Source organism: Balaenoptera musculus, chromosome 6, assembly GCF_009873245.2.
Source record: "Balaenoptera musculus isolate JJ_BM4_2016_0621 chromosome 6, mBalMus1.pri.v3, whole genome shotgun sequence".
In the NCBI taxonomy this organism is placed as follows: domain Eukaryota; kingdom Metazoa; phylum Chordata; class Mammalia; order Artiodactyla; family Balaenopteridae; genus Balaenoptera; species Balaenoptera musculus.
Window position 1 is genome coordinate 26,108,940 of NC_045790.1, and position 13,047 is coordinate 26,121,986.

Sequence of the window (13,047 nt, forward strand, 5' to 3'; positions counted from 1 at the left end):
AAAACAACAGAAATTTATTGTCTCACAGTTCTCTGTAGGTGAGAAGTCCAAAATCAAGGTGTCAGTAGGGCCATGCTCCCTCTGAAGCCTGTAAGGGAATCCTTCTTTTCCTCTTCCTAGTTTCTGGATGTTCCCAGCAATCTTTGGTGTTTCTTGGCTTGCAGGTTTGCCTAATTCCAATTTCTGCCTTTGTCACCACATAGCCTTCTCCCTCTTTGTTTATGTCTTCACATGGCCCTCTTCTTATAAGGACACCAGTCATATTGGAGTAGTGCCCACCCTACTCCAGTATTACCTTAACTAATTATATCTGCAATGAACCTATTTCCAAAGAAGGTCACATTAGATGGTACTGGGGGTAAATATAAGGACTTCAACACATCTTGGGGTAGAGGTGGGGGATTGGGTGGTGATGTCACAATTCAACCCATGACAGTGGGAGGAAATGTACTTATAATTCTTTAAAATTTTATTTAGGCTTGTCTCATTGAGAATCTGGATTTAGCAAGACGCAGACACTATGTTTAATAAAGTTAAAACACAACAGGGAAGTCTCTGAAGCCTAGAATGCATCACATGGCTAACAGGAAAGGGTAGGATTAGAACCTTCATCTCCTAGTAAGTCTAGTGTTCTTTCAGCCATATCACACAAAGAAGGCACAAAGAGACACTTGCAGGCAGGCACTACTGTAGAGGCTGGCCCTGACCCAGAGTCAGGAAAAAGGCAAAGGTTATGTTACCAAATTAAGATCCTCAATGATCAATCTCGTGTCAAAGGACATAGATGAATATCTTTTGACTTTCTACATACCTGTTTCACCATGGAAGACAGCCAGCTCTGTATTTTTTACACCAAAAATGCTAGTAACAACACTCTTCAGCTTTAAAAGGTCCAACCTATTATCTCCTTTTGGATTTTCCAGAAGTAGTACTCCACCTAAAAAGCCAAAAATATAAGTGAAACTGAAGAAAAAAAAAGTTAAATTTGAATAAAAAGTCAAGGGGAACACATCATTTGTATATTTTCTTTGGTAAATGTCTTTTCCCATTTTCTAATTAGATCTAAAAAAAACTGTTGAGTTTTGAGACTTCTTCATATATTCTAGATACATCCTTTGTTGGATATGCAGTTTGCAAAGATCTTCTCCTAGTCTGTAGCTTGTGTTTTCATCCTTTTCACAGGATCTTTCACAAAGCAGAATTTAAAATTTTGAAGAAGTTCAATTTATCAGTTTTTCTTTTTATGGATTGGACTTTTGGTATAAAGTCTTAAAAACTCTCTGCCTAATCCTGAATTCTAAAAATTTTCTGTTTTTTCCTAAATGTTTTATGTTTTTTTCTTTTTATACATTTATTTATTTTATTTATTTATTTCTGACTGCGTTGGGTCTTTGTTGCTGCACGCGGGCTTTCTCTAGTTGCGGGAGTGGGGGCTACTCTTCGTTGCGGTATGCAGGCTTCTCATTGAGGTGGCTTCTCTTGTTGCAGAGCACGGGCTCTAGGTGCGCGGGCTTCAGTAGTTGTGGCGCACAGGCTTAGCTGCTCTGCGGCATGTGGGATCTTCCTGCACCAGGGTTAGAATCCGTGTCCCTTGCATTAGCAGGCAGATTCTTAACCACTGAGCCACCAGGGAAGCAAGTCTGTGATCCCTTTTAAGTTAGTTTTTGTAGAAGGTGTAAGACTTAGGTCTAGGACATTTTTTTGCATGTGGATATCTAACTGCCTAGTACCATATAATGAAGACTACTCAATTAAGTTGCTTTTGCTCCTTTCTCAAAAATCATCTGGCCACATTTTGTGGTCTATTGTGAGTCTATTTCTGTATTCTGTATCTGTGACAATGATTTTTGTGTCTATTCTATGCTCATGCCACACAAGTCTTCAGATAAGTCTTGAAGTTGGGTAGGGTGATTTCTCCCACTATATTCTTATTTTTCCAAAGTGTTTTAACTATTTTATTTTTTTTCTCTTTCAAGAAAATCTGGCTATATCTACAACAAAATATTGCTGAGATTTGACAAGACTGAGTTAAACTTATATATTAACTGGGGGAGAACTGACACGTTTATTATATTGAATTTTCCAACCCATGATTACAGCATCTCTCTCCATTTATTTATTTATTTAAATTTATTTATTTATTTATTTATTTTTGGCTGCGTTGGGTCCTCGTTGCTGCACTCGGGCTTTTCTCTAGTTGTGGCGAGCGGGGGCTACTCTTCGTTGCAGTGCGCGGGCTTCTCATTGCGGTGACTTCTCTTGTTGCGGAGCACAGGCTCTAGGCACGTGGGCTTCAGTAGTTGTGGCACGTGGGCTCAGTAGTTGTGGCTCATGGGCTCTAGAGGGCAGGCTCAGTAGTTGTGGCGCGTGGGTTTAGTTGCTCCGCGGCATGTGGGATCTTCCCAGACCAGGGCTCGAGCCCGTGTCCCCTGCATTGGCAGGCAGATTCTTAACCACTGCGCCACCAGGGAAGCCCCTCTCCATTTATTCTGATCTTTGGTTTTTTCATCATTATTTTGTAGTTTTTGGCATAAAAGTCCTGTACCTGTTTTATTAGATTTATACTGAAGTATCTCTTTTTTGAGCAATTGTAAATGGTATTACATTTTAAATTTCATTCTCCATGTGTTTATTGCTAGAATATAAAAATTAATTTTTGTATGTTTATCTTATATCCTGTGAATTTGATGAAAAACTTTTTCTTTTTATAAGCAATATGATTTTTTAAAAAGTAATATGATTTTATTCAATTACTTTGGAAACAAACCTTCCCAATTAAAGTTTAAACCCAAATGGTATATAAAACTAGCCAAAATACTTTAAAATAATATAAAGATCATTTGTAGTTTTTTCCTCATAATATGAATGCTTTCAGTCAGACAGTAAATTACAAACCATATCACATCATGTTGATGTAGATGATAAATTGTGGTTGCATTTGAAATCAATCCTGGGAAAATAATCTTGTTGGAGTTGTGAACTCTTCCTAGTTGTTTGGTCAGTTGGTCCAGAAAGGAGCAGTATTGAAGTCAGCAGATGGGGCAGCTAGGCCCCAACTGTTTTGTCACTGCTCATTCTGCTGGCCTTCTGTGACTAAAGCTGACAAAAAACCCTGGCCCTGTTGACATTTCTTATGCACATCCTCTGTTCCTGCGACTAATTCCTTCCACAGGATCACCTGTCTCCACCTAAGACAGGCAGAATGTTGGCAATGATGGACCAGCTCACAGGCCACACATCACTGAACTTGTGCAGCAGTGTAGAGGACCACATATTGCCCGAGGTATCATCACAGGTCCAAATGGATACACAAACATCCTGGGAATAGCTGGTAACAGTGCTGGTGGGCAAAGCAATGGAGGGGTCCCAGGATACATCTCAGTCTGTAGATTCCTTGCAATTTTCTATGTAGGCAATCATGTCACCTTCAAATAGAAACAGTTTTATTGCTTCCCTTCTGATCTGCATGTCTTTTCTTTTGTTCTTTTTTTTCTTTTCTTGCCTCATTCTACTGGCAAGAACTTCTAATGCAATGCTGAATAAGAGTAATGAGAACAGGTATCCTTGCCTTGGTTCTGATCTTACACAGAAGACATTCAGTCTCTTCCAATTAAGTATAATGTTAACTATAGGTTTTTTACATATGCTCATTATCAAGTTGATGAAGTTCCTCTCCCTATTTTTCTGACAGTTTTTTTTTATCATGAATGAACACTGAATTTTGTCAAATGCTTTTTCTAACTGGTATAATCTTATAAGCTTTTAATCTGTTAACATGGTAGATTATACTGATTGGTTTTTGAATACTGAACCAGCCTTGTAACCTTGGAATAAACCTCGTATGTTATGATACATAATTCTTTGTATATACTGCTATATTCAATGTCATGATTTTTTGGTAAGAATTGTACATTTATATGCATGAGAGATATTTGTAGTTTTCTTTTTTTGGTATTGTTTGTATCTGGTTTTAGTGTCAATACTTTATTATGGAATAAAGTGAGTTAGGGAGTATTCCTTCCTCTTCTATTTTCTGGAAGATCTGTGTAGAACTGGTGTTTATTCTTTTAAAGTCTGGTTGAATTCTCTAGCAAAACCATCTGGATCTGGATTTCTTGAGAGTTTCATTACTTTTTAAAAATTGCCATCTCTTTTATTTTTTTCCTCAGTTTCCCTTCCTCCCTTTCCCAAGACTTATTATGAACTTTGTTTTTCAAGTCCATGTTCTCATATTTCATAATTCTATATGTTTATAAACAATGTGTAATGATGTATTTTTAAAATTTACATGAATGCTCACTATTGTATATTTTTAATTGTGAAACTTGCTTTTTTCATTGAAAATGTTTTTTAAATATAGAAAAATTTATACATAGAGATACATTTCATTACTTTTAACTGGTATGAGGAACCGACTTTATGAATATGTCTATGTCCTTTTTGATGGACATCTGTATTGTGCAACACCATCAGTGATGGCATTAAACTCAACTAGAAAATCAAATTTACAATCAAATTTCCTAGGGAGTTTTAAAATTATGAATTCAATCTCCTTAATAACTATAGGGCTACTGAAATTATCTATTTCATATGAGTGAGTTGAGGCAGTTTGTGCTTTTTTAGAAACTGGTTCATTTCATCCAAGTTGTCAAATTTATGTGTAGAGAGTTATTCACAGTATTTGCTTATCTTTTTGACTTCTGCAGTCTGTATTGATGTCCTATTTTATTCTTTTTTTTTTGATGTACAGTAAACTTTTACTATTTTATTCTTTTTTTAAAAAAAAATTTTATTTATTTATTTAGTTTTGGCTGTGCTGGGTCTTCGTTTCTGTGCTAGGGCTTTCTCTAGTTGCGGCAAGCGGGGGCCACTCTTCATCGCGGTGCGCGGGCCTCTCACTATCGCGGCCTCTCTTATTGCGGAGCACAGGCTCCAGATGCGCAGGCTCAGTAGTTGTGGCTCATGGGCGTAATTGCCCTGCAGCATGTGGGATCTTCCCAGACCAGGGCTCGAACCCGTGTCCCCTGCATTGGCAGGCAGATTCTCAACCACTGCGCCACCAGGGAAGCCCACTATTTTATTCTTGATATTGGTAAATAGTGTTTTCTTTGGTTCTATGTCAGTCTCACTAGAGGTTTACTGATTTTATTAATTTTTTCAAAGAACCACATTTTTTGTTTTATTATCTTTATTGTTCTATTTTCAATTGCTTTGATTTCTGCTCTTATTTTTATTTTCCTTCTTTCTGCTTACTTTGTTTTTTTAGATTCTTGAGGTTGGAACTTAGATTATTGATCGAAACTTTCTTCTTTTCTAATGTTAGTCTTCAGAGATACAAATTAGCTGTAATCCACATATTTTGATACTGTATTTTCCTTTTCATTCAGTTTTACGCATTTGTTTTTCCTTAACACTTTTTCCCCGATCATGGATTATTTAGAAGTATGTTTTTTAGCTTTCAAATGTCCTGAGATTTTGCTTTTAACTTTCTGTTATTGATTTGTAGTTTGATTCCATTGTGGTCAGAGAACATACTCTATATGATTTCAACTCTTTAATTTGATTAGGTTTATTTTAAGGCCTAGGCTATAATATACCTTGGTAAATGGGAACTTGAATAGTATGTGTAGTCTGCTGCTGTTAGGTGGGGTGTTCCATAAATGCTGATTAGATTCTGATTTTCTGTCTAACTGTTCTCTCAAACTATAATTAAGGATTTTTCTGTTCTTGTTCAAGGTCTAACAGTTTTTGTTTTACGTATTTAAGCAGCTCTGTTGTTAGGTACATATACCTTTAGGATCATTATATTTTCCTTTGGGTTGACATTGTATCATTATTTAATATCATTGGTAATTTTCTTTGCTATACAGTGTACTCATTGAAATGAACACAGACACCCTGCTTTGAGTAATGCTTGCATGGTATATCCTATTCTAGCCTTTTACTCTCAACCTACCTATTTTGTTATATTTAAGGACTTTCTTGTACGCAGCAAAAAGCTGGGTAATGTGCTTTTACCACTCTGCCAATCTCTATTAATTGATGTATTTACACCATTTACATTTAGTGTAATTACTGATGTTAAGTATAAGCCTTCCATTTTATTTTCTGCTTTGTATTTGTTCTACTTTCTTTTTCCATGCTTCCTGTGGGATACTTGAACATATTCTAGAATTCCATTTTTATTTGCTTAGTGTTTTTGTATGTATCTTTTAGTGTAGGCTTTTATAGTGGTTGCATTAGGTGGTACACTATATATACATAACCACTGGTGCTGACATTTTACCAGTCTGAGAGAAGTGTAGAAATCTTAACTCCCTTTACATCCCTTTGCTCTTCCCTATTTATAACTATCTTGAATATTCCTTGCATATGCATTTAGAGGTTTTAAGTTTTTGTTGCAACCATCAAACATAATTTTAAAAATTCAAGAAGACAAGTCTGTTGAATTTATCTATATTTTGACTCTTTCAATTTTTTTTCCCTCTGTTCTGATGTCCCTAGATTGCCTCTTTTATCATTTTCTGTTTTAAGAATTTCCTCTAGCTATTCTTTTAGAGTAAGTCTTGCTAGTAACAAATTCTTTTAGTTTTCCTTCATTTGAGAATGTCTTGATTATCCCTTTACCTTGAAAGATATTTTTGCTTGATATAAAATTGTGGGTTGACAATACTCATCTTTTAGCATTTGAGAAATGTTGTCCATTCATCTTCTGACCTCTACTGATTTCTAATGAGAAATCCAGTATGATTCAAATTGTTTTTCCCCTAGAAGTTAGGTATTGCAACATCTCTGTCACTGCTTTCAAGATGCTTTCTTTGCCTTAAGTTTTCAGAAGTTTTACTATGTTATGCCTGATGCAAATTCTTTTGGATTTATCCTGTATGGTGTTTTCTTAGCTTCTTGAATCTGTAGGTTTATGTGTTTTGCCAAATTTAGGAAGTTTTCAGACATTATTTCTTTGAATACTTTTTCAGTCCTGTCCTTTCTTCTCTTCCTTCCAGAATGCAGTGACAAGAATATTAAACTTTTGTTATTATCTCACAGATCCTTCAGGCTCTGTTCATTTTTTTCAGCTTTTCTGTTTTTAACTCTGTTATTCAGAATGGGTAGTTTCTATTGTTATTTCTCCCTGTTTATGGATTCTTTCCTATCTCTGCTATTCTGTTGTTGAGCCCATCCCACTGAGTTTTTGCATTTTAATTATTGTATTTACCAGTTCTAATATTTTAATTCTATTCTTTATATCTTTTACTTGTTTGCTGAGGCTATTTTTCACTTGTTTCTATTGTGTTTGTAATTGCTCTGTGAAGCATTTTTATTATGGCTGCTTTACATTCTGTCAGATAATGTCAACATTTGTCATGTTAATGTTCCTATGTATTGACTGACTTTTTAAATTCAGTTTAAGATCTCCCAGTTCTTGGTATAATGAGTAATTTTCAATTAAAACCTGGACATGTTAGGCATTATGAGACTCTGGTTCTTATTTACATCCTCTATTTTAGTTGACTTTGTTTGACATTATACTGGCGAGGGAAAGGGAACACTGCTTCATCACTGCTTAGTGAGAGAAGTCTGGGTTCCCTATTTAGCTTGCATTGACACTGAGGTCAGGACTCCTTGTTACTTCTGGGGCGGGGGTGGGGGTGGTGGTGAGGGGTAAGGTGATGCAAGAAAGGAGTTCCTGCTCTCCTCTAGACCTCCACTAATACCTCCCCTGGCCACAAAGAGTAGGAATGCCTCCTTACTGCTCCCCATGTGGCCTTCACTGACATCTTGACAGGGTGGTGGGATATGTGGCCTCACTACTGCTGGGCAGTGGTGAGGGGAAGGGATGCCTTGTTACTGCCTGAAGGGGATAGAAGTTTAGGCTCTCCACGTGGTCTTCAATGACACTACTGGGCAAAAGAGCTTGTTATCACCCAGGTAGGATGAAAGTCCCAGCTCACTGCTTGGTCTTCTTTGACACCACCATGGCAGTGAGGGCTTGAGGGTCCTCAGCCTGGCAAAGGTCTAGGTTCCCCACTTGGCTTTTGCTGGTGTGAATGGTAGTAGAGCCTAGTTTCTTCTGTCTTGCTTGGGTGGAGTAGAGCAGTTACTGTCTGGAAGTTTTTTTGTCTTGCTAGGTTGCCACTCTCCTGGTCCCACCTGCAGAAAGCAGGATTTTGTTGGGGTATTTACATCCATGCCCACTGGCATTTCCAGGTTGCCAGCTTCTTCGGCTCCAAGCCTGGGATACATGAAGCAAAAAGAAAAACGAGGGAACTCTCCACTGTTTTCTTACTTGTTCCCAAGATCCCTAGTTGGTCTGCCTTCTTCCCTCCACCATTAAGAGTCTTCTTATGCTTGTTTTTATATATCATGTCTGGGGTGTTTAGCTGTACTTTGTGGGAGGAATAGGGAAAAGTATGTCTACTCCATTTTTCTAGAAGTGCTAGTTCAATCACTTACTTTTGTGGATTCATTTTGATGACAATTAGAAAAAGTTATCCAATTTTACCAATTCTCTTGTAATAGCCTTAAAAACATTCATAGGCTTAATTAAAAAATAAAATACAAACAATGGAGTTCACTCTTACCTTGCTCACTGCCATCTGTACAAATGTTAAGATTGACATATGCACAAGCAGGGCCAGGCATGGAAGATCCTCTGGTGAGTGTAATTTCCAGGTCAGACCCTTTTAACTAAGCACATGAGAATATGTGACCAGGTAACTGTAGCATCTGACCACAGTGTCGAATAAGAGCTCTATACAATTCTGAGAGCATATTCAATCTCAACACTAAAACAGTGAAGAGCTACAATTTTTCCCCTCTTTTTCCCTTGTTCCTTAAAAAACATGCAAAATAGAAAATGAATCCATCTTGTAACTTGTGCCACTGAAAAGACAGTCACATTCAGGTCCTGCTTTTCTATTCCATTTGTCCCATACAAAGTAGAACAAGACAAGGAACATATGCCTAAATAAACGACTAACTGATATAGAAAAGAATTTTTATCAGACATACTTCTGAATCACTGACCAATACCTTTCATGTCTTGGTCAGATTTTCAGAGTTACATCTAAAACGTACGAACAGGAAATGAAATTGTATTTTTATGTATAACCTACTACCATAAAAGTAAACTGCTTTTCAAGTCAATTGCTCTTTATGTTTAACAGTAAGCACCAGAATCCACAATACTGACTTTTATAGTTTTAGATAAAATAGCACCATACAGTCATCTAACCTGGCAATTCTTATGTATATCCTAGTTACCTTCCCAAAGAGAACAGCTCTAATTTCCTTTTTTTCTCTTCTGGACTCTACTCACTATCTCCAGAGCAATACTTCAGGACTGTGTACTATACTAATTGCTACCGGGGGACAGAACATTGAGATATAACTACATAAACTTAACATAAAATCTAATCCTAAATCTCTTAATGTTCAACAGAACTCAGAACTCACCTGCATTTTTTCTTGAATAAGGATTTCATCTGATGTAGGAACTGGATATGGTTTTAAAGGAGACTTTATGGTGGCAAATATGAACTCTGTGTGGCTTTTGATAACATTATTCAGATACTTTCCCTCAGATTTTGCTTTATAATAAACTGTTATTTCATCAGTTGGAACCAGATTACACTGAAAGCACATGGAGAAAATTTAAAAGGGAAGCACATTTGTCAATTAAAATGTAAGGCGCTGTTAAACAGGGCTGACAATCCCACACTGAATCATTATGGAAGGGTACAGTATCCTGACCAATTCTCTGAAAAAAGGAGTGATCAAGTAACAACTCATAAAGCTCTGAACTGAGACAGAGGTTACAAGTATCCCATTATCTGCTGGAGTGGCCACCTCAGACACTGAACTACAGGTCTCAGAAACCTGGCCAGAGGAGGAGGACTTGTGGGAGTCCTCCTTGGGACAGAAGCTCCCTGGCTCTCTCACCCAGTAGGGGCAGGCAATATGTTCTGTGCACCTGTCCTGGCTCCCAACTTCTGAATGAGGAAGAACCACCTCACTCTGTCCAGATTCAACAATCTCTCCCTGAGCTAGGCATCCTTCCACACTGACTGCATCTCTGCCCTTCCTCAGAGACACTCGCTGTCAGCTCTGATGACCTTATGTGCCAGTCACGAGGACTATCTATCCAGAAGATGGTTTTGTGGGCCCTAAAGAACTGAAAAAGGAGGACAAGGAGCACATGTTAGCTGAAAGCTTCTGATCAGAGAAACAAACGAGCCACATCCAGCTTGGGAGTGAACAAGGAGAGAAAGGAAGTGGCCTACGTTTCCTAAAGAGTACAATCTGAATGGACCACAGATCAGTAACTAATCATCATTAATGAATTACTATGGCTTATATTACCTGCCTCTCCTCTCCTCCCCTAAAACCAAAACAAATACCAAACAAAAAACCAAAACAAAACTCCCAAACAGTAGCTTGTTCTTAATCTGACAAGCTGACCTTTTTTCGAAGTTTCTGGATACGATTGATGACTTCCCGAGCCACTCCTTCATCCACCATTGACTGGTCAGGGGTGATGTCTAAGAGAACCAAAGCCTGTAGGAATGAATGGTGCACACCATGACAATCAAATATAGAAAAACGGTTCTTTCAAACTCAGCAAAATGGTGTTTAAATTCTCAGAAGTCTATAATGCAGCACTCTTTAGTCACACAACTGAGCCAAAGACAAAATTAACGTAGTTTCTTTATGTTTGGGTCCTCCTTTGTAAACAGCTATTCTTTCATCTCTGGAGAAAGGTGAGACTTTTCATTTTTCTTCTGTAGGGTGCTGCTCACAGGAGATGTCCTGAGACCGACTTTCAAGAGTCTCTCATGTAACTCTGCTTTTTGTCTATCTAATGAATCATATCAACTCTTCTAATAAATAAAATCACCAATCATGAAGCTCTTACAGCAGCACAACTTTTCACAATGGATCCACCATAAACAAGTGGACTGAAGAGCTCAAACCAGCCATCTCTGTTGTTTTCTTTAACCATGACTCTATTCTTTGGTTTGTTGGTGTGATTCAAGACACAATTTCTACAATGGGCCACCATACTTTTTTATATGGTTTAGTTTAAATTGCCACCTTCTTGTCAACTTTATCTACTTTTTTATCTCATTGGTCATAAAGGCTGTCAATGATGATGTGGTAATAATGACAGTGTCCCTCTATTATAAGAGGGGAATATACGTATAAATTAGGCATCATCCCCATTTACGTTTTTGAGGACACTCAATCAGAGAAGTTAACAAACTTGCTCCACTTCATGAAGGCACAGGAGGCAAACTGGAAGTGGATAATGTGTCATGGCAGGGCAACCATGGCCCACAATACACAAATCATGTCAAGAAACTCAGAAGCATCACAGACAACACTTCCTTAAGTATAGACGACTTCAGGACTCTCTAATTTGGCTGTAATCAGAAAGGACTGCACCCTCTCACTGTTTACAAATCTCCTTCCCTGGCCCCAACTCCTTCTTTCCTAGTTTCCTCACCTTTGGCTCCTTACCACTGTCTGCCCACATGGAGTTCTGTCTACATCATATTTAAGACTCTGTGTATGGGAATTCCCTGGTGGTCCAGTGGTTAGGACTCGGTGCTTTCACTCCTGGGGATCTGGGTTTAATCCCTGGTCGGGGAATTAAGATCCCGTAAGCCACATGGCACGCCAAAAAAAAAAAAAAAAAAACCCTGTGTAAAGGCTCGAGGAGGCTGGCTTGCCTCATACGAGGTACTCCCCATCTTCCCCTGTATGTGGCATATTAAGCACAGAGGGACTCCAGCAGGTCCCTCACTCTCACAATGGAGACCTTACAACCTATCTGCCTGGAGAAGACTGGTCAAGAGTGAAGAGAGACGCTATGATCCATTACAACAAAAAAACACAGACCCCAGAATGCAAAACTGCTTGTACATCCTCTTCAAGGGGTGCTCTCTAACCACCCCCACTGCTACCCCAGACTTCAAATAGGAGCACTTATTTCTACTAGATAACTTATCAAGTAGAGTAATAAGAATTGACTTACTTTTCTATCTCCATGACAGACTCATTCCTTGAAGGGTGGGATTACATCTTACTCATTTTTGTATGACCCAACACTTAGGACAACTGCATGCATAAAGTCACAAAATATCTATTTATGTATTCATTAAAGAAATGCATATGTCAAGAAGTTATAATAGAGAAGTTTAATAAGGCTAATCTAAAATAAATAACTTGTTTATTTTACCCTGAGACAAGCTGCCAATACTGTCAGGAGAGGCATAGGTAAATGTTTTCTCCTCTTATGTTCTTATCTTTTGGTAAAGAAATATTCTAGGGAACAGAAAAATACCTGAGCATCTGAGTGTGCTTCAAACTGTGCCGTTCCACCTGTTGCCTGATCAAAGGTGTACATGAGGCGGATATCTTCTTCATGCAATTCATGGCCTTCCACAACAATGGTCCCTATTGGGGAAACAACTGCCACTGTTACTCAATCAGTACCCCACTCCTCAAGCTGCCCTGCTACCAATATATTTTGCCACTCTTTAATAAAACCTTCATATAATCAAGCTACACAGTCTTCAAGAGATCATGTCCTCTGCACTCATGTCATTGTTGAGGTCAAGGATGAGACAAACTTTCTTTAGACTGCACCAAGCTATCCTGAGGACACTTAAATCACCACTAATATCTACCATTGTATATAAGCTCCCAGGTCCAAAGACATGTGCCAGAAGGCAACGAATCTCCATCATAAACATGAGCAAGCATGTTTATGATGGAGAAAGCATGCTATAATGAAGAAAGCACAGTCTGTAGAGTCAAACTGGACTTAGGCCTACCACTCACTGGTTGTAGGACCCTGGTGTTCTATTATCTGCCTATCAGAGTGCAGTGAGGGTGAAAAGAGGTAGACAATGTGAAGTTCTGAGCATCATGCCTATTCATGGTAGGCAGAATGTATAAAGAGCTAAGGATGACAGTTCCCATCTTCAGGAAAGCCTACTATGGTAACTCACAAATGCTCTTCTTGGTCTTTGAGCAACTGGC

General features: G+C 38.2%; 1 protein-coding gene across 4 annotated transcripts in view; it reads right to left on the reverse strand.

Annotated features, from left to right (window-relative positions):
• The window catches only part of IARS1 (isoleucyl-tRNA synthetase 1), an 80,489-nt gene that overhangs the window by 10,592 nt on the left and 56,850 nt on the right, over positions 1-13,047 (reverse strand). For all 4 annotated transcript variants that reach the window (XM_036854976.1, XM_036854978.1, XM_036854980.1 and 1 more), the window contains exons 27-31: positions 12,347-12,459; positions 10,462-10,557; positions 9,457-9,633; positions 8,583-8,688; positions 812-937 (exon numbers count right to left, since the gene is read on the reverse strand). In XM_036854976.1, the coding sequence (XP_036710871.1) occupies positions 812-937; positions 8,583-8,688; positions 9,457-9,633; positions 10,462-10,557; positions 12,347-12,459 (618 nt within the window). The remainder of the gene's footprint in view (positions 1-811; positions 938-8,582; positions 8,689-9,456; positions 9,634-10,461; positions 10,558-12,346; positions 12,460-13,047) is intronic.